This window comes from Eutrigla gurnardus (genome assembly GCF_963514095.1).
Source record: "Eutrigla gurnardus genome assembly, chromosome: 12".
In the NCBI taxonomy this organism is placed as follows: Eukaryota; Metazoa; Chordata; class Actinopteri; order Perciformes; family Triglidae; genus Eutrigla; species Eutrigla gurnardus.
This window is the reverse complement of record NC_139926.1, coordinates 8743723-8764551: the sequence shown is the minus strand read 5'-3', so window position 1 is coordinate 8764551 and position 20829 is coordinate 8743723. Positions and strand designations below refer to the sequence as shown.

The window sequence follows — 20829 nt, the reverse complement described above, 5'->3', positions numbered from 1 at the left end:
TCAATCACCAAATCCTCCTCTCCACTCTGGCTGAACTTGGCATAACTGACTCTGCTCTCGCCTGGTTTACATCATACCTGACAAATCGCACCTTTCAGGTCACATGGAATGGCTCTATGTCCAAACCCTGTTCTCTGGACACGGGTGTCCCTCAAGGCTCAGTATTAGGACCGCTTCTGTTCTCACTATACACCAGATCACTAGGTTCTGTTATCACATCGCATGGATTCTCCTACCATTGCTACGCAGATGACACCCAGCTGTTCCTCTCTTTTCCCCCGTCCTCTGACACCCACATTGCAACTCGCATCTCGGACTGTCTGGCTGACATCTCTGTCTGGACAACTGCACATCACCTCAAGCTTAACCTGAATAAAACCGAACTCCTCTTCATCCCAGGAAAAGACTGCCCTCGCATGGACCTGTCGGTCACTGTCGAGGGCATCACAGTATTGCCGTCGTCAACTGCGAGGAACCTGGGTGTAATCCTCGATGACCAACTATCCTGCACCCCCAACATCACTGCTGTGGCCCGATCCTGCAGATTTGCCCTCTACAACATCCGCAGGATTCGGACCCTCCTCACAAAGGACGCAACGCAACTCTTGGTCCAAGCACTGGTCATCTCCCGCCTTGACTACTGCAACTCTCTCCTGGCCGGACTCCCGGCCTCTGCGATTAAACCATTGCAGCGTATCCAGAACGCTGCAGCACGTCTTATCTTCAATCTACCCAAATTCTCCCATGTGACCCCCCTCCTCCGTGACCTCCACTGGCTCCCTGTTGCAGCACGCATCCAATTTAAGACGATGACACTGGCCTTCAGGGCCATCAATGGAACGGCACCCATCTACCTTCAAACACTGGTCAAACCTCATGCCCCGAAGCGAGCACTTCGCTCCTCTACTTCAGCTGGCCGGCTGGTACCACCATCGCTGAAATCAAACAAATGTCGCTCAGCAAAGTCCAGACTCTTCTCTGTTCTGGCGCCTCAGTGGTGGAACGAACTCCCGACTAATGTCAGGACAGCTGAGTCATTTGCCATTTTCCGAAAAAGGCTCAAGACTCACCTGTTCAGACTTCACCTCGACTAGCATGACCCCCCCCCCCCCCCCCCCCAAAAAAAAAAACAACCTTACCTATAGCACTCTGATCGTAGCACTGTTGCTCTTGAACTACTAGTTTACTCAGATGAGGACCTAACACTTGTTCTACTTTTAGCTCTTACTTTATCGGCAATGATTCGTTGTGGTTTCCTTGTTTCCTTCTTTTAACAAATGTACTTATTGTAAGTCGCTTTGGACAAAAGCGTCTGCTAAATGACCTAAATGTAAATGTAAATGTAATGTGGATATCAAAGTTATTTGAAAACCTAAGCCATACTAAACTGATGGAAACAACAAGGTTTCTCATTTGGAATCATAAGATATACCTATATTGTTAATTATTATTGTTAAATTATTGAGGAGACTCTTTTCCTTTTACGTCGAAGTAACACTGAATGATATTATTTACAAAAACCTTTGGAAACCACCAGGTCCTTCCTTAGCTTAAACTGTAGTGATGGTGTATACAAAATTACAATAGAGGTGTCCGTGCTTCTATTGGCCAATACCACGAAACGCATGGACTCTGTCGTAGACTACTCTGCGAGACAAGAAAAAGAATGTTGAAGACAAAGTATGGACATTGTGAGGCGTCATTGATGCAGTGTTTGTTGTCACCCACTGCAAGGTACCCCATCACTGAAAAATGAACATAACCTCTTCATTCTGTTGGCTTCAATAGTAAGTTGCTGAGTAATGGGGTTCTCTGAGGGGGAGGGGTCACTGATTCTTTACCTTGGTCAGGTATAAAAGGAAAAGGTTAAGCCAGTTAGGCAAGCAGTTCAGGAGCAACAGCACAGCTACACTCAGCATGAGCAACACCGGCATGAACATGAGGGGCAAGGTACTTTTTTATCTTTTTATAATAAGGACAAATAACTGTAGACATATTTACCTTGCTGCTTTATATCTCACTATTACAATTGACTTTTTTCAGATGATCTTCTACGAGGAGAGGAACTTCCAGGGTCGTTCCTATGAGTGCATGAGCGACTGCTCTGACATGTCCTCCTACCTGAGCAGGTGCCAGTCCTGCAGGGTGGAGAGCGGCTGCTTCATGGTCTACGAGCGTCCCAACTACATGGGTCAGCAGTTCTTCATGAGGAGGGGCGAGTACCATGACATGCAGCGCATGATGAGCATGGGCATGATGTTCGACAACATCAGATCCTGTAGAATGATCCCCTATGTAAGAGATTTCCTCACATTTACAATTTGTTTTTAGTTTCAAAATGTGTGTCCATACTTACAATTTCCCCGTCTTGTATTACAGCACAGAGGCCAGTTCAGGATGAGGATCTACGAGAGGGAGAACTTTGGTGGTCAGATGCATGAGCTGATGGACGACTGTGACAACATCATGGACCGTTACCGTATGAACGACTGCATGTCCTGCAACGTGATGGACGGCCACTGGCTGATGTACGAACAGCCCCAATACAGAGGCAGGATGATGTACATGAGGCCCGGAGAGTACAGGAGCTTCAGGGAGATGGGCATGAGCAACATGAAGTTCATGAGCATGAGGCGCATCACTGATATGTGCTAGACTTCTGTAATTTACTTAAGTAAATAAAAAAATGTAATTCATACTGTAACCACATTTGTCAAGCACGTACTTATTTTGTGTGGCTCGTCCTGAGCTGTGAAAATTACTAAGAACGCACTCACACTAGGCCAACAAATACAGCGCCCAGGCAAGATTGAGCCTAAAGTCTGGATTGTTTGGCCAGTCTGAGCGCTCCGTTACGTTCTTAAGAACGGTTTGCTTCCTCGGCCCGGCATGATTAGAAGAGGTGGATTTCAGTTCTTTTTTTTTTTTTAATTGCCCTATGAATCAAAGGACACGCTCAAGAATCAAGTTTTAAGCAATTGGTCAAAGATATACCCTTCAGTATCAATACCAAAAAACTGTTTGGCGAACAACTTTATTTGTCAGTAACACTTTACTTTTCATGCTGTGAGTTATGGACATTAAAGCTTGGGTTGGTAACAATGAAGAGACCATCAATAAAAAGATTTTTAAAATGATGCAAACTAAAAGTCTTAGCCCAGTGTTGACAACTCTTTTCCAATTAAATAAGCTAGCAGCACAGGTCCAAAAGTCACTAAATCTAAAGCTAACTTCTTATATTATCTTACGTATTTTCCCCAAAATATTTACAAGTTGGTATACTTTTAATGAAAACAGTAAGATTTTGATAACGCCTTTGTGATAATTACATCCAAAACAAGTGTAGGCCTAACCGTTAAACAGCAAGAATTCCCTTTATGCTAATGTTGTAAGGGGGTGCTATGCTTTTAACCCATGCTGCTTGTTGCTGTTTGGAGTATGCAGATCATTTCTCTTTACCTGTAGAGATAATTTTGTGTAGTCTGGATAAGTGTTACTGCTACTAGCTGCAGTATCTCATTGGATGATGGAGAGACAAAGTCACATCCATTCTGGCATTCTGCGGTCTGGCTCAGAAAACTCCACTGGTTTTGCATCAACATGGCCGTGACCGTTCAGTACTAGCTAGCTACATAACTTTCTTTTTTTCAAGTTATTTTTGGGGGCTTTTTGCCTTTTTTATTCAGTGAGGACAATATGAGAGCGAAAGGGGAGAGGAGGATGACACGCAGAAAGTGCGGCCGGTCGGATTAAAACCCAGGGCCGCTTCTGTGAGGACTTAGCCTCAGGGCACCAACTCGACCGCTGACCTATCCGGCGCACCAACGTAGCTATGTTTCATGCACATATTTTATCCCATGAATCTTTTTCTTAACAAGGATGGCAAAGAATGAGCAAGACCTGTTGTTTGTGTGATTTCATCCACATGCAAAACACACAAGCATCATAGCTCAGTGTCATACATCACTTACATGAATTTTGTATTGTTGTCTTTCTAATTACTTATTTGCACAGTCTTGCAAATAAAGTTATACTACAAAATGCAATTTTCTGGACGTACAAAATTCTCTGATACACATGTCAACCACCTTTTAAATATGACAAAAATCATATGTGAAAATAATGGCACAATTTAAACAGGATCAAACCAGTCCTGCAGGATGGAGGGCAGCCGCTTCATGGTCTATGAGCATCCCAACTACATGGGAAACCAGTACTTCATGAGGTGGGTGAGTTCAGATCATCTTCTACGAGGAGAGAAACTTCCAGGGTCTCTCCTATGAGTGCATGAGCAATTGCTCTGACATGTCCTCCTACCTGAGCAGGTACCAGTCCTGCAGGGTGGAGAGCAGCTGCTTCACACACAGTAAAAGCAAATACAACCTTAGAAAATATAAATATGATGTCAAGTTGAGCATGTAAAATGAATAGAATAAAATGGTGAAACAACCTTTAGTTTTGTCCCACACACATACAAGTCTATAAATCTTTATGTGTTAAATATTTCACAGGGCATGTTGATGAGTTGATGGACGTCGTCTTTGACGAAGTCTTTATGGACCAGCACCATGAACAGATGAGGTATAGAAGATCTCTATCCTAGAGGACCTTTCTAAACAGTCTGAGCATCTGGACAAGGAGGAGGTTGCCAGCAGCTACGTTTCTGGTTCAATCAAGCGGCGGTCTGATCTCTACATAGCCTTGAACGTCTGAAAACACCCTTCAAGTCTGAAGTACCAGGCTGAGTGACAACTCGGACAGTACTGTACAACGCTTCATAGTGTGACTATTAACTTATGTGATGACAATAAAAGCTTTACATGATCTGTAAAATGTGTCATGTTTCTATATACAATAAATTAAGTAATGGACAGGAAGACTGCATAAAATCTTGCATAGAGGCTATGTCAACCTGGACAAATATAACAAATCTCTGAGTGTCTCGGTATCCATATGAATGTTGGCTGAGGCACATGTGGATATCAAAGTTATTTGAAAACCTAAGCCATACTAAACTGATGGAAACAACAAGGTTTCTCATTTGGAATCATAAGATATACCTATATTGTTAATTATTATTGTTAAATTATTGAGGAGACTCTTTTCCTTTTACGTCGAAGTAACACTGAATGATATTATTTACAAAAACCTTTGGAAACCACCAGGTCCTTCCTTAGCTTAAACTGTAGTGATGGTGTATACAAAATTACAATAGAGGTGTCCGTGCTTCTATTGGCCAATACCACGAAACGCATGGACTCTGTCGTAGACTACTCTGCGAGACAAGAAAAAGAATGTTGAAGACAAAGTATGGACATTGTGAGGCGTCATTGATGCAGTGTTTGTTGTCACCCACTGCAAGGTACCCCGTCACTGAAAAATGAACATAACCTCTTCATTCTGTTGGCTTCAATAGTAAGTTGCTGAGTAATGGGGTTCTCTGAGGGGGAGGGGTCACTGATTCTTTACCTTGGTCAGGTATAAAAGGAAAAGGTTAAGCCAGTTAGGCAAGCAGTTCAGGAGCAACAGCACAGCTACACTCAGCATGAGCAACACCGGCATGAACATGAGGGGCAAGGTACTTTTTATCTTTTTATAATAAGGACAAATAACTGTAGACATATTTACCTTGCTGCTTTATATCTCACTATTACAATTGACTTTTTTCAGATGATCTTCTACGAGGAGAGGAACTTCCAGGGTCGTTCCTATGAGTGCATGAGCGACTGCACTGACATGTCCTCCTACCTGAGCAGGTGCCAGTCCTGCAGGGTGGAGAGCGGCTGCTTCATGGTCTACGAGCGTCCCAACTACATGGGTCAGCAGTTCTTCATGAGGAGGGGCGAGTACCATGACATGCAGCGCATGATGAGCATGGGCATGATGTTCGACAACATCAGATCCTGTAGAATGATCCCCTATGTAAGAGATTTCCCCACATTTACAATTTGTTTTTAGTTTCAAAATGTGTGTCCATACTTACAATTTCCCTGTCTTGTATTACAGCACAGAGGCCAGTTCAGGATGAGGATCTACGAGAGGGAGAACTTTGGTGGTCAGATGCATGAGCTGATGGACGACTGTGACAACATCATGGACCGTTACCGTATGAACGACTGCATGTCCTGCAACGTGATGGACGGCCACTGGCTGATGTACGAACAGCCCCAATACAGAGGCAGGATGATGTACATGAGGCCCGGAGAGTACAGGAGCTTCAGGGAGATGGGCATGAGCAACATGAAGTTCATGAGCATGAGGCGCATCACTGATATGTGCTAGACTTCTGTAACTGACCTAAGTAAATAAAAACAACATGTAATTCATACTGTAACCACATTTGTCAAGCACGTACTTATTTTGTGTGGCTCGTCCTGAGCTGTGAAAATTACTAAGAACGCACTCACACTAGGCCAACAAATACAGCGCCCAGGCAAGATTGAGCCTAAAGTCTGGATTGTTTGGCCAGTCTGAGCGCTCCGTTACGTTCTTAAGAACGGTTTGCTTCCTCGGCCCGGCATGATTAGAAGAGGTGGATTTCAGTTCTTTTTTTTTTTTTAATGGCCCTATGAATCAAAGGACACGCTCAAGAATCAAGTTTTAAGCAATTGGTCAAAGATATACCCTTCAGTATCAATACCAAAAAACTGTTTGGCGAACAACTTTATTTGTCAGTAACACTTTACTTTTCATGCTGTGAGTTATGGACATTAAAGCTTGGGTTGGTAACAATGAAGAGACCATCAATAAAAAGATTTTTAAAATGATCCAAACTAAAAGTCTTAGCCCAGTGTTGACAACTCTTTTCCAATTAAATAAGCTAGCAGCACAGGTCCAAAAGTCACTAAATCTAAAGCTAACTTCTTATATTATCTTACGTATTTTCCCCAAAATATTTACAAGTTGGTATACTTTTAATGAAAACAGTAAGATTTTGATAACGCCTTTGTGATAATTACATCCAAAACAAGTGTAGGCCTAACCGTTAAACAGCAAGAATTCCCTTTATGCTAATGTTGTAAGGGGGTGCTATGCTTTTAACCCATGCTGCTTGTTGCTGTTTGGAGTATGCACATCATTTCTCTTTACCTGTAGAGATAATTTTGTGTAGTCTGGATAAGTGTTACTGCTACTAGCTGCAGTATCTCACTGGATGATGGAGAGACAAAGTCACATCCATTCTGGCATTCTGCGGTCTGGCTCAGAAAACTCCACTGGTTTTGCATCAACATGGCCATGACCGTTCAGTACTAGCTAGCTACATAACTTTCTTTTTTTCAAGTTATTTTTGGGGGCTTTTTGCCTTTTTTATTCAGTGAGGACAATATGAGAGCGAAAGGGGAGAGGAGGATGACACGCAGAAAGTGCGGCCGGTCGGATTAAAACCCAGGGCCGCTTCTGTGAGGACTTAGCCTCAGGGCACCAACTCGACCGCTGACCTATCCGGCGCACCAACGTAGCTATGTTTCATGCACATATTTTATCCCATGAATCTTTTTCTTAACAAGGATGGCAAAGAATGAGCAAGACCTGTTGTTTGTGTGATTTCATCCACATGCAAAACACACAAGCATCATAGCTCAGTGTCATACATCACTTACATGAATTTTGTATTGTTGTCTTTCTAATTACTTATTTGCACAGTCTTGCAAATAAAGTTATACTACAAAATGCAATTTTCTGTACGTACAAAATTCTCTGATACACATGTCAACCACCTTTTAAATATGACAAAAATCAAATGTGAAAATAATGGCACAATTTAAACAGGATCAAACCAGTCCTGCAGGATGGAGGGCAGGCGCTTCATGGTCTATGAGCATCCCAACTACATGGGAAACCAGTACTTCATGAGGTGGGTGAGTTCAGATCATCTTCTACGAGGAGAGAAACTTCCAGGGTCTCTCCTATGAGTGCATGAGCAATTGCTCTGACATGTCCTCCCACCTGAGCAGGTACCAGTCCTGCAGGGTGGAGAGCAGCTGCTTCACACACAGTAAAAGCAAATACAACCTTAGAAAATATAAATATGATGTCAAGTTGAGCATGTAAAATGAATAGAATAAAATGGTGAAACAACCTTTAGTTTTGTCCCACACACATACAAGTCTATAAATCTTTATGTGTTAAACATTTCACAGGGTATGTTGATGAGTTGATGGACGTCGTCTTTGACGAAGTCTTTATGGACCAGCACCATGAACAGATGAGGTATAGAAGATCTCTATCCTAGAGGACCTTTCTAAACAGTCTGAGCATCTGGACAAGGAGGAGGTTGCCAGCAGTTACGTTTCTGGTTCAATCAAGCGGCGGTCTGATCTCTACATAGCCTTGAACGTCTGAAAACACCCTTCAAGTCTGAAGTACCAGGCTGAGTGACAACTCGGACAGTACTGTACAACGCTTCATAGTGTGACTATTAACTTATGTGATGACAATAAAAGCTTTACATGATCTGTAAAATGTGTTATGTTTCTATATACAATAAATTAAGTAATGGACAGGAAGACTGCATAAAATCTCGCATAGAGGCTATGTGAACCTGGACAAATATAACAAATCTCTGAGTGTCTCGGTATCCATATGAATGTTGGCTGAGGCACATGTGGATATCAAAGTTATTTGAAAACCTAAGCCATACTAAACTGATGGAAACAACAAGGTTTCTAATTTGGAATCATAAGATATACCTATATTGTTAATTATTATTGTTAAATTATTGAGGAGACTCTTTTCCTTTTACGTCGAAGTAACACTGAATGATATTATTTACAAAAACCTTTGGAAACCACCAGGTCCTTCCTTAGCTTAAACTGTAGTGATGGTGTATACAAGATTACAATAGAGGTGTCCGTGCTTCTATTGGCCAATACCACGAAACACATGGACTCTGTCGTAGACTACTCTGCGAGACAAGAAAAAGAATGTTGAAGACAAAGTATGGACATTGTGAGGCGTCATTGATGCAGTGTTTGTTGTCACCCACTGCAAGGTACCCCGTCACTGAAAAATGAACATAACCTCTTCATTCTGTTGGCTTCAATAGTAAGTTGCTGAGTAATGGGGTTCTCTGAGGGGGAGGGGTCACTGATTCTTTACCTTGGTCAGGTATAAAAGGAAAAGGTTAAGCCAGTTAGGCAAGCAGTTCAGGAGCAACAGCACAGCTACACTCAGCATGAGCAACACCGGCATGAACATGAGGGGCAAGGTACTTTTTATCTTTTTATAATAAGGACAAATAACTGTAGACATATTTACCTTGCTGCTTTATATCTCACTATTACAATTGACTTTTTTCAGATGATCTTCTACGAGGAGAGGAACTTCCAGGGTCGTTCCTATGAGTGCATGAGCGACTGCACTGACATGTCCTCCTACCTGAGCAGGTGCCAGTCCTGCAGGGTGGAGAGCGGCTGCTTCATGGTCTACGAGCGTCCCAACTACATGGGTCAGCAGTTCTTCATGAGGAGGGGCGAGTACCATGACATGCAGCGCATGATGAGCATGGGCATGATGTTCGACAACATCAGATCCTGTAGAATGATCCCCTATGTAAGAGATTTCCCCACATTTACAATTTGTTTTTAGTTTCAAAATGGGTGTCCATACTTACAATTTCCCTGTCCTGTATTACAGCACAGAGGCCAGTTCAGGATGAGGATCTACGAGAGGGAGAACTTTGGTGGTCAGATGCATGAGCTGATGGACGACTGTGACAACATCATGGACCGTTACCGTATGAACGACTGCATGTCCTGCAACGTGATGGACGGCCACTGGCTGATGTACGAACAGCCCCAATACAGAGGCAGGATGATGTACATGAGGCCCGGAGAGTACAGGAGCTTCAGGGAGATGGGCATGAGCAACATGAAGTTCATGAGCATGAGGCGCATCACTGATATGTGCTAGACTTCTGTAACTGACCTAAGTAAATAAAAACAACATGTAATTCATACTGTAACCACATTTGTCAAGCACGTACTTATTTTGTGTGGCTCGTCCTGAGCTGTGAAAATTACTAAGAACGCACTCACACTAGGCCAACAAATACAGCGCCCAGGCAAGATTGAGCCTAAAGTCTGGATTGTTTGGCCAGTCTGAGCGCTCCGTTACGTTCTTAAGAACGGTTTGCTTTCTCGGCCCGGCATGATTAGAAGAGGTGGATTTCAGTTCTTTTTTTTTTTTTAATGGCCCTTTGAATCAAAGGACACGCTCAAGAATCAAGTTTTAAGCAATTGGTCAAAGATATACCCTTCAGTATCAATACCAAAAAACTGTTTGGCGCACAACTTTATTTGTCAGTAACATTTTACTTTTCATGCTGTGAGTTATGGACATTAAAGCTTGGGTTGGTAACAATGAAGAGACCATCAATAAAAAGATTTTTAAAATGATCCAAACTAAAAGTCTTAGCCCAGTGTTGACAACTCTTTTCCAATTAAATAAGCTAGCAGCACAGGTCCAAAAGTCACTAAATCTAAAGCTAACTTCTTATATTATCTTACGTATTTTCCCCAAAATATTTACAAGTTGGTATACTTTTAATGAAAACAGTAAGATTTTGATAACGCCTTTGTGATAATTACATCCAAAACAAGTGTAGGCCTAACCGTTAAACAGCAAGAATACCCTTTATGCTAATGTTGTAAGGGGGTGCTATGCTTTTAACCCATGCTGCTTGTTGCTGTTTGGAGTATGCACATCATTTCTCTTTACCTGTAGAGATAATTTTGTGTAGTCTGGATAAGTGTTACTGCTACTAGCTGCAGTATCTCACTGGATGATGGAGAGACAAAGTCACATCCATTCTGGCATTCTGCGGTCTAGCTCAGAAAACTCCACTGGTTTTGCATCAACATGGCCGTGACCGTTCAGTACTAGCTAGCTACATAACTTTCTTTTTTTCAAGTTATTTTTGGGGGCTTTTTGCCTTTTTAATTCAGTGAGGACAATATGAGAGCGAAAGGGGAGAGGAGGATGACACGCAGAAAGTGCGGCCGGTCGGATTAAAACCCAGGGCCGCTTCTGTGAGGACTTAGCCTCAGGGCACCAACTCGACCGCTGACCTATCCGGCGCACCAACGTAGCTATGTTTCATGCACATATTTTATCCCATGAATCTTTTTCTTAACAAGGATGGCAAAGAATGAGCAAGACCTGTTGTTTGTGTGATTTCATCCACATGCAAAACACACAAGCATCATAGCTCAGTGTCATACATCACTTACATTAATTTTGTATTGTTGTCTTTCTAATTACTTATTTGCACAGTCTTGCAAATAAAGTTAGACTAAAAAATGCAATTTTCTGGACGTACAAAATTCTCTGATACACATGTCAACCACCTTTTAAATATGACAAAAATCATATGTGAAAATAATGGCACAATTTAAACAGGATCAAACCAGTCCTGCAGGATGGAGGGCAGCCGCTTCATGGTCTATGAGCATCCCAACTACATGGGAAACCAGTACTTCATGAGGTGGGTGAGTTCAGATCATCTTCTACGAGGAGAGAAACTTCCAGGGTCTCTCCTATGAGTGCATGAGCAATTGCTCTGACATGTCCTCCTACCTGAGCAGGTACCAGTCCTGCAGGGTGGAGAGCAGCTTCTTCACACACAGTAAAAGCAAATACAACCTTAGAAAATATAAATATGATGTCAAGTTGAGCATGTAAAATGAATAGAATAAAATGGTGAAACAACCTTTAGTTTTGTCCCACACACATACAAGTCTATAAATCTTTATGTGTTAAACATTTCACAGGGCATGTTGATGAGTTGATGGACGTCGTCTTTGACGAAGTCTTAATGGACCAGCACCATGAACAGATGAAGTATAGAAGATCTCTATCCTAGAGGACCTTTCTAAACAGTCTGAGCATCTGGACAAGGAGGAGGTTGCCAGCAGCTACGTTTCTGGTTCAATCAAGCGGCGGTCTGATCTCTACATAGCCTTGAACGTCTGAAAACACCCTTCAAGTCTGAAGTACCAGGCTGAGTGACAACTCGGACAGTACTGTACAACGCTTCATAGTGTGACTATTAACTTATGTGATGACAATAAAAGCTTTACATGATCTGTAAAATGTGTCTTGTTTCTATATACAATAAATTAAGTAATGGACAGGAAGACTGCATAAAATCTCGCATAGAGGCTATGTGAACCTGGACAAATATAACAAATCTCTGAGTGTCTCGGTATCCATATGAATGTTGGCTGAGGCACATGTGGATATCAAAGTTATTTGAAAACCTAAGCCATACTAAACTGATGGAAACAACAAGGTTTCTAATTTGGAATCATAAGATATACCTATATTGTTAATTATTATTGTTAAATTATTGAGGAGACTCTTTTCCTTTTACGTCGAAGTAACACTGAATGATATTATTTACAAAAACCTTTGGAAACCACCAGATCCTTCCTTAGCTTAAACTGTAGTGATGGTGTATACAAAATTACAATAGAGGTGTCTGTGCTTCTATTGGCCAATACCACGAAACACATGGACTCTGTCGTAGACTACTCTGCGAGACAAGAAAAAGAATGTTGAAGACAAAGTATGGACATTGTGAGGCGTCATTGATGCAGTGTTTGTTGTCACCCACTGCAAGGTACCCCGTCACTGAAAAATTAACATAACCTCTTCATTCTGTTGGCTTCAATAGTAAGTTGCTGAGTAATGGGGTTCTCTGAGGGGGAGGAGTCACTGATGCTTTACCATTTGTCAGGTATAAAAGGAAAAGGTTAAACCAGTTAGGCAAGCAGTTCAGGAGCAACAGCACAGCTACACTCAGCATGAGTAACACCGGCATGAACATGAGGGGCAAGGTAGGCCTACTTTTAAATATCTTTTTATAAGGACAAATTACTGAAGCCATATTCACCTTGCTGTTTTATATCTCACTATTACAATACACTTTTTTCAGATCATCTTCTACGAGGAGAGGAACTTCCAGGGTCGTTCCTATGAGTGCATGAGCGACTGCTCTGACATGTCCTCCTACCTGAGCAGGTGCCAGTCCTGCAGGGTGGAGAGCGGCTGCTTCATGGTCTACGAGCGTCCCAACTACATGGGTCAGCAGTTCTTCATGAGGAGGGGCGAGTACCATGACATGCAGCGCATGATGAGCATGGGCATGATGTTCGACAACATCAGATCCTGTAGAATGATCCCCTATGTAAGAGATTTCCTTACATTTACAATTTGTTTTTAGTTTGAAAATGTGTGTCCATACTTACATTTTCCCTGTCTTGTATTACAGCACAGAGGCCAGTTCAGGATGAGGATCTACGAGAGGGAGAACTTCGATGGTCAGATGCATGAGCTGATGGACGACTGTGACAACATCATGGACCGTTACCGTATGAACGACTGCCAGTCCTGCAACGTGATGGACGGCCACTGGCTGATGTACGAGCAGCCCCAATACAGAGGCAGGATGATGTACATGAGGCCCGGAGAGTACAGGAGCTTCAGGGACATGGGCATGAGCGGCCAGAGGTTCATGAGCATGAGGCGCATCACTGATATGTGCTAGACTTCTGTAACTGACCTAAGTAAATAAAAACAACATGTAATTCATACCGTAACCACATTTGTCAAGCGCTTACTTCTTTTGTGTGGTTCGTCCCGAGCTGTGAAATAATTAAATAACTAATTGAATCCCATCATGAAAATCCTACAGATTTGGCATACTTTATAACCCTGTGAAAAGCAGAAAAACGTTAACGCTTCAAAAATAGTCTCTTCTTTTCTGTAGTAAAAAAAACCTGGCAACATCACAAAACAGTTTGGCGAAATGCACAACTTTATTTTTCACTAGCAGATTTATGGACATTAAAGCTTGGGTTGGTAACAATGAGGAGACCATCAATATAAAGATTTTTAAAATGATCCATCCTAAAATTCTTAGCCCAGTGTTGCCAACTCTTTTCCAATTAAATAAGCTAGCAGCACAGGTCCAAAAGTCACTAAATCTTAATTTAACTTCTTAAATTATCCAACGTATTTTCCCCCAAAATATTTACAGGTTGGTATACTTTTAATGAAAACAGTAAGAATTTGATGATGCCTTTGTGATAACATCCAGAAGCTTTTAACTCACACTGCACATTGATAGTTTGTAATACATGCAGATCATTTCTCTTTACCTGTAGAGGTAATTTTGTGTAGTCTGGATAAGTGTTACTGCTACTAGCTGCAGTATCTCACTGGATAACGGAGCAACAAAGTCATGCCCCTTCTGGCATGCTGTGGTCTGGCTCAGAAAACTCCACTGCTCTTGCACCAACTAGATTGTTACCTTTTAGTACTAGCTAGCTACATAACCTTTTTTGGGCCTTTTTGCCTTTTTTATTCAGTGAGGACAACAGGAGAGGGAAAGGGGGTGAGGGGGATGACACACAGAAAGGGCGGCCGGTCGGATTTAAACCAAGGGCTGCTTCTGTGAGGACTTAGCCTCGGGACGCCAACTCTACCACTGAGCTATCCGGCGCCCCGACTTAACTATGTTTCATGCAGTTATTTTATCCCACGACTCTTTTTCTTAATGAGGATGGCAAAGAATGAGTAAGACCTGTTTGTATGATTTCATCCCAGTGCAAAACACACAAGCATCATAGCTCAGTGTCGTACATGACTTCCACATTTTTTTATTTGTTGTTTTTCTAATTACATATTTGCACAGTGTTGCAAATAAACATTTATACTAGTAGGGCCGCTTCTGTGAGAATTTAGCCTCGGGGGCGCCAACTCTACCACTAGAGTAGACAGCTATGTTTCATGCACATACTTTATCATAAGATAAACCTATATTGTTGATTGTCAAGGTTTCGTGTAGTGAAAAGGGGAAAAGAGGGTTGGACCCAAATGCAGACAACTGGACAAAAAGTACAAGGCAAAAATGTTTATTTAACTAATAAAACTAAATATCAACTAAGGGAGGCCACAAGGGTAAAACAACATTAAAAAATAAACACTTACAATGGCTAGGCTGGACACAGGAGTTACTCCACGGAACACAAGGTAATGCAGCATGCAGGTAACGAACAGCCATGACCACATACAATGACACAACAGAGAGACAGGGGAAACTACGACGGCGTATTAGGGCCACTGTCGAAAAAAAAAAAAAAAAAAAAAACGGAGCCAAGAGAGGTGGGCAATATTCAGAGATTAAAAGTCACAAATTTGCGAGTTTTAAAGTGGCAAATTTGCTAGTTCATTACGATGCTAACAACCGGCATTTATGCTAGCTAACTTCCCATGAATGTAGCTTTTATCTTTCTAATTAATCCATCCGTGTGTCAATGCTTTACTAAGGTCCTTAGGGTGATGGCTCTTGATGGTTAGTGTTGGTTAATTTTATATGGGCCAAATTGTCATTTTACGGTATGTGTGTTTGTTGATCGGGTGGTTTGGCTAAGCTAGCGGTCATAGAGGAAGTAATCACGTAGCTTGACCCGGATGTTTGCCGTTGCTATGACAACAAGTGAAAGCTACCGCTAGCTTAGGCAAACTACCTGCTCAATAAACACAAATAAGATGACAATTTGGCCCATTTAAAATTAACCAACAATAACCATCACCAGCCATTACCTTAAGGGCCTTAGCAAGGCGTCACACGTTGGGATGAATTAATTAGAAAGATAAAAGCGACATTCGGAAGCGAAGTTAGCTAGCATAAATGCAGGTTGTTAGCATCGTAATAAACTAGCAAATTTGCCACTTTAAAACTCGCAAATTTGCTAGTTTTAAAGTCGCAAATTTGCCACTTTAAAACTAGCAAATTTGTGACTTTTAATCTCAGAATATTGCCCACCTCTCTCGGCTCCGTTTTTTTTCGACAGTGGCCCTAATACGCCACCGTAGGAAACACGCAGTCTGCGGTCGAAGAGTCAAAAAATTCGGTCCTAACCCCTATTTCTAACGCCTTTTCCATGACTTTGGGGGGAAAACGTCATGGGGTTAGGTTGGTCAAGTTGGAAGGAGAACGCAAAAAGATTTGGGATAAGACAACCGCCATGCCCAAATAATCCAACCGGACATTCACTAAGCTACGTCATTATAATGCGCCCGCTGATGATTGACTGCTGATGAACGACACTGGTGACTGACGTGGGTCTGCGGTGAAGAAACTACAATAATGGACTACAAAAAGCGTGTCGTACACTTCTCCACATGTTGTTGGTTTTATAAACAGCTGGTTCACTGACCGGCTTCAGTTCCAGCAGCTCCTCCTTCCCGTTTGACCATTTGCTGTATTTACATTTCATTTTTGGTTTTAGTTTAATTTTTGTCAAAAATTTGTAACATGATTGAAGTAAATAAAAACTACCATTAAATTATTAACACTGTCCACACATATTTATTTATTTATATTTATACGGCCGAGGTGTGCGGAACTCTAAATGTTGCTCTCCCAAGGAATTGTGGGGCGGCGTAATCTCCTTTCCTTTAGTAAAAGAAGATCTGTTGTATCCTATGCTAAAGGAGATCTGAAAAGAAGCATTGGAGCTCCTTTCCTTTGCATTTAGATAATTCGAACAGCTCTTACCATGGCGGCCAGTTGTTTACTTCCAGGTCATCTCTTCAGTTAGGAACCTTCCTAAGCAAAAAAGACTTTTCGACCGCAGCCAAGGTCTGGTTAAATGTGAGATTGCTCCAACAATTATGATGCAGTGTTTTGTTTGACAGTGATGAAGCATTGTATATTGAATTACGGCTGAGGCTCACGTCAACAGTTTACAGTTGCGCACAGAAGAGTGCTCTGTTCTCCTACTGGTCAATGACATAGTAGGCTACACAAGGAATTTGTGTGAGAAAGGGAAAAATACACTCATGTCTATTGTTAGGATGTTGTGGGTGTCCCAGATGTAGTGTTAGTTGATAACAGAATAAAACATTATTTTGCCATGCCCAATGCCCATGTCCGTGGTACCTGGTCAAAAGGGTAACATTTCTAAAGTCTTTGGGGGCCCGGTCATTATGCAACACAGTAACACAGGCCTTTACAGTGCTCTATACCATGGTGCTGGCTCAGGGGTTTCAACAATGGGGGCCCACTGACATTGTAGGGTTTCATAGGGTATAAAAGCAAGGGTTAAACCAAACAGGACAGCAGTGCAGCAGTAGCAACTCAGCTCATCTACAAGTATGACCACCACTGACATGAGCATGGGCAAGGTAAGCTCTGGGATAATTTCATCAACATAAATCACAAATACTACAAATGTTGGAATTTAAACAAAATAAACAGTAGCTATGCTAAATTAAATCATGCCCGTGTTCATCAACTAATGCATCCCTTGTTTTTTCAGATCATCTTCTACGAGGACAGGAACTTCCAGGGTCGTTCCTATGAGTGCATGAGCGACTGCTCTGACATGTCCTCCTACCTGAGCAGGTGTCACTCCTGCAGGGTCGAGAGCGGCTGCTTCATGGTCTATGACCGTCCCAACTACATGGGAAACCAGAACTTCATGAGGAGGGGCGAGTACGCCGACTACATGAGCATGATGGGAATGAGTGGTGGCATCAGGTCTTGCCGTATGATCCCCATGGTATGTATCTAACAGCATCCGTCATAATATGTTACTACTATGAATGACAACCCTCACAAAACTTTTCTAACTTAATTTGTTTATATTTCCTCCAAAAACAGCACAGAGGCCAGTTCAGGATGAGGATCTACGAGAGGGAGAACTTCGGTGGTCAGATGCATGAGCTGATGGACGACTGTGACAACATCATGGACCGTTACCGTATGAACGACTGCATGTCCTGCAACGTGATGGACGGCCACTGGCTGATGTACGAGCAGCCCCAATACAGAGGCAAGATGATGTATCTGAGGCCCGGAGAGTACAAGAGCTTCAGGGACATGGGCATGAGCGGCCAGAGGTTCATGAGCATGAGGCGCATCACTGATATGTGCTAGACATAACATTTTGAAATAAAAGATGAAAGATAAAACAAAAACTTGTGACCTGTTTTTCCTGTTTAATGACTACAAAAATGTGTTAATGTTATGTATTCCACTGAATAAACAATGAGGATCACTAATAATAATTAAAATAGAGGTGCCCAAACCCTTGAATAATCATGAAATGAATAAAAAATAAATGATGACATCACAGACACAACACATTGTAAAATAATACATTGAAGACTTACATGAATGTTTGTTTTATAAAAATAATTTGTATACAGATATTCTGCAAAAGAAGGCGTTTATGTAAATTACATTTTAGTAAATCAGAATTACTTTTTCAAGGCATGAACGTCATTCCAAAAAATCCATTTTGAGTAACAGGTTTATGAAGTTGTTTTATAAAATGCATATAACTGGACCTATGTGACACCTTGTCTTGTAAGTATTTATGACTTAATTTAAAAAGTAAAGCAGGCGTAGTAGCCCTGGAACAGTTTGAGGGACGCTCAGTTCAATACTATCCAATATTCATTATTATTATTATTATTATTATTATTATTATTATTATTATTATTATTATTATTATTATTGGATAATTGTATTTTCACTTATTAAACCAGGTAAACATCTCATTGTGACGGAAAACTCTTTTCAAGACAAACCTGACGGTACTATAAATATAATAAATACAATACAAACACCAGTGTACATGGTATAAAGAGTATAAACAATATGCAGTTAAGAAGCATAAACAAGTATGCGTCCCCATCTTAATTAATGTAAGAACAACATTTATCGATATATAATATAGTTCACTATTTCCTGAGTGTCCTTCTTTGTAGTGATGCATATGCTATCATATACATGATACGATCCCACCATGTCATATTAAAAGTATATTAACTTAAAGCATGCATTGCACAAAGGTCAACTACTGTAATTATGCAGCCAATAACATTGTCTAGTTGTCGTGTACAATAAGTCCAAATATGTAACGGGCAGATCAAATGTTATGAAACATAAGTGAAGGTTACCGAAAGCCTTTATAGAATTCAAACTGTCAAAATTGCACCAGCACTTTTGGATAAGCTCTTGAGACCATTGATGTTCAACCATTGATGTTCGAGGTTACATTATTGTTTGAAACCATTTTAGTGTCAGTCAGCATTTGTGATAACAGAAAAAAAACACTATACCTTAAGTTTCATCTTTGTATTTTTATATACCATATACGTTAGTTTTTAGTCCTCAAGATGATCCAAACACATACTTTCAACTTTTCCCCCCTCAGTATGTTACTTCTAAACCAAAAAGAGTTGAATCATCTAGATAATATTCAAATCACACATTTTAAAAGACAGATACAGAAGCCATTTGATCTAGAATGATAGCGCCTGTGAGAGGATGCATAATAACCCTTTCCATCAGCATTCACAAACAGAGGGTCCAGCATCGCATGCTGCTGACTCATGGCTTCCATACAATGGTGCCATCGATTGTTTGGATCCCACGTTAGGTATAAAAACGGCTTCAATCCGGGATAGGATTGCTAAAGCATCAGTCAATGTATCAGCCACCATGCACGGCAAGGTGAGTGTAATTGTGGATCTATTTTACTAGAATTGTTTCTCCTGTTTGCTGTTTGCACACATTGAGTCTTTCTCTTTACTTTATTGTAATTATATGTTGTGATGCATAGCGCAAAGAAATGCATCCTTCAGGGCACTAAGATAATGATTGCACAATGAGCAGCTGTTTACATTCGGGTTGATCTAAATATGTAATACTGAACTTCTGCTGCTCTGTTGGGTCCTAGATAATCTTCTACGAGGACAAGAACTTCCAGGGTCGCTCCTATGAGACCAGCAGCGACTGCGCTGACATGGCCTCCCACCTGAGCAGGTGTCACTCCTGCAAGGTGGAGAGTGGCTGCTTCATGGTGTACGACCGTCCCAACTACATGGGAAACCAGTACTTCATGAGGAGAGGAGAGTACTCTGACTACCAGCGTATGATGGGTTTCGGTGACTGCATCAGGTCTTGTCGCATGATCCCCATGGTATGAAGCTCAGAAATTAAGAAATACAGCATTTCTCAAATGACTTCTAACAGGAGCTAGGTTTCCTTCAAAATTACTAAAAACATCTATTTACTCTCAACAGCACAAAGGGTCCTACAGAGTGAAGCTCTACGAGAGGGAGAATTTCGGAGGTCAGATGTATGAGCTGAACGATGATTGCGACAACATCCAGGATCGTTTCCACATGTCCGACTGCCAGTCCTGCAACGTGATGGATGGCCACTGGCTGATGTACGAACAGCCCCAATACAGAGGCAAGATGATGTACCTGAGGCCCGGAGAGTACAAGAGCTTCAGGGAGATGGGATATGATGGAATGAGATTCAGCTCCATCAGGCGCATCACTGACTCCTGTTAACTTAACAAATTGTTTTAAAACAAAACTCAGAAATAAAACAATTCCCATATTCAACATGGCATAAGCAATCTTTATTGTTTCTTATCTATTAATGAGATTAAATCGTGTATAATGCATCATTGGAACACAATATTTGACACGATAGAAAACCAGATCTATTAATCATTATTGTTGCTCATTAATTGGTTCTCTTATCTACATTCATCATTTAAAACCTTTTCACCGTAAGATGTTTTTGCACATTCCACATTCAATATTATTCATAAAATAAATCATAATATAGTCATAATAATCAAATAAATAATCATCTAGATTTATAATGTATTACATTTTTAATAATTTATAATTAGCTTAAATTGATTGTTTTAAATATTATTTGTAGCAGCAGTCGTAAAAGAATAATTACTGATTTTGTACTGGATTTTAACATTAAATTAAAAAAATGTT

General features: G+C 41.2%; 6 protein-coding genes across 6 annotated transcripts; all 6 read left to right on the top strand.

The window, feature by feature from the left end:
- Positions 1-1897: 1897 nt before the first annotated feature.
- On the top strand, positions 1898-2655 carry LOC311022240 (gamma-crystallin M1-like; the record flags this gene model as incomplete). Its single annotated transcript, XM_084023356.1, has 3 exons — positions 1898-1950; positions 2044-2295; positions 2380-2655. Exons 1-3 carry the CDS (start codon positions 1918-1920, stop codon positions 2653-2655), a joined length of 561 nt encoding a protein of 186 aa, XP_083879482.1. The 5' UTR covers positions 1898-1917.
- Positions 2656-5545: 2890 nt separating this feature from the next.
- LOC311022250 (gamma-crystallin M1-like) lies at positions 5546-6282 on the top strand (the record flags this gene model as incomplete). The annotated part of the gene is made up of 3 exons (XM_084023366.1): positions 5546-5578; positions 5671-5922; positions 6007-6282. The coding sequence occupies 3 exons, from the start codon at positions 5546-5548 to the stop codon at positions 6280-6282; spliced, it is 561 nt and encodes a 186-aa protein (XP_083879492.1).
- Positions 6283-9175: 2893 nt separating this feature from the next.
- LOC311022249 (gamma-crystallin M1-like) lies at positions 9176-9912 on the top strand (the record flags this gene model as incomplete). Its single annotated transcript, XM_084023365.1, has 3 exons — positions 9176-9208; positions 9301-9552; positions 9637-9912. The coding sequence occupies 3 exons, from the start codon at positions 9176-9178 to the stop codon at positions 9910-9912; spliced, it is 561 nt and encodes a 186-aa protein (XP_083879491.1).
- Positions 9913-12786: 2874 nt separating this feature from the next.
- Positions 12787-13549, top strand: LOC311022243 (gamma-crystallin M1-like; the record flags this gene model as incomplete). Its single annotated transcript, XM_084023359.1, has 3 exons — positions 12787-12839; positions 12938-13189; positions 13274-13549. The coding sequence occupies exons 1-3, from the start codon at positions 12807-12809 to the stop codon at positions 13547-13549; spliced, it is 561 nt and encodes a 186-aa protein (XP_083879485.1). The 5' UTR covers positions 12787-12806.
- A 3588-nt stretch (positions 13550-17137) lies between these two features.
- On the top strand, positions 17138-17972 carry LOC311022248 (gamma-crystallin M3-like). Its single transcript, XM_084023364.1, has 3 exons — positions 17138-17196; positions 17331-17573; positions 17675-17972. Exons 1-3 carry the CDS (start codon positions 17167-17169, stop codon positions 17948-17950), a joined length of 549 nt encoding a protein of 182 aa, XP_083879490.1. The 5' UTR covers positions 17138-17166; the 3' UTR covers positions 17951-17972.
- A 1396-nt stretch (positions 17973-19368) lies between these two features.
- Positions 19369-20422, top strand: LOC311022237 (gamma-crystallin M3-like). Its single transcript, XM_084023347.1, has 3 exons — positions 19369-19534; positions 19761-20003; positions 20107-20422. Exons 1-3 carry the CDS (start codon positions 19523-19525, stop codon positions 20380-20382), a joined length of 531 nt encoding a protein of 176 aa, XP_083879473.1. The 5' UTR covers positions 19369-19522; the 3' UTR covers positions 20383-20422.
- Positions 20423-20829: the final 407 nt, after the last annotated feature.

Coding starts and splice junctions, on each gene's coding strand:
- LOC311022237 (XM_084023347.1), top strand. Junction 20,004..20,106: donor CTTGTCGCATGATCCCCATG/GTATGAAGCTCA, acceptor TACTCTCAACAG/CACAAAGGGTCCTACAGAGT.
- LOC311022248 (XM_084023364.1), top strand. CDS start 17,167: ATGACCACCACTGACATGAGCATGGGCAAG. Junction 17,197..17,330: donor CTGACATGAGCATGGGCAAG/GTAAGCTCTGGG, acceptor TTGTTTTTTCAG/ATCATCTTCTACGAGGACAG. Junction 17,574..17,674: donor CTTGCCGTATGATCCCCATG/GTATGTATCTAA, acceptor CTCCAAAAACAG/CACAGAGGCCAGTTCAGGAT.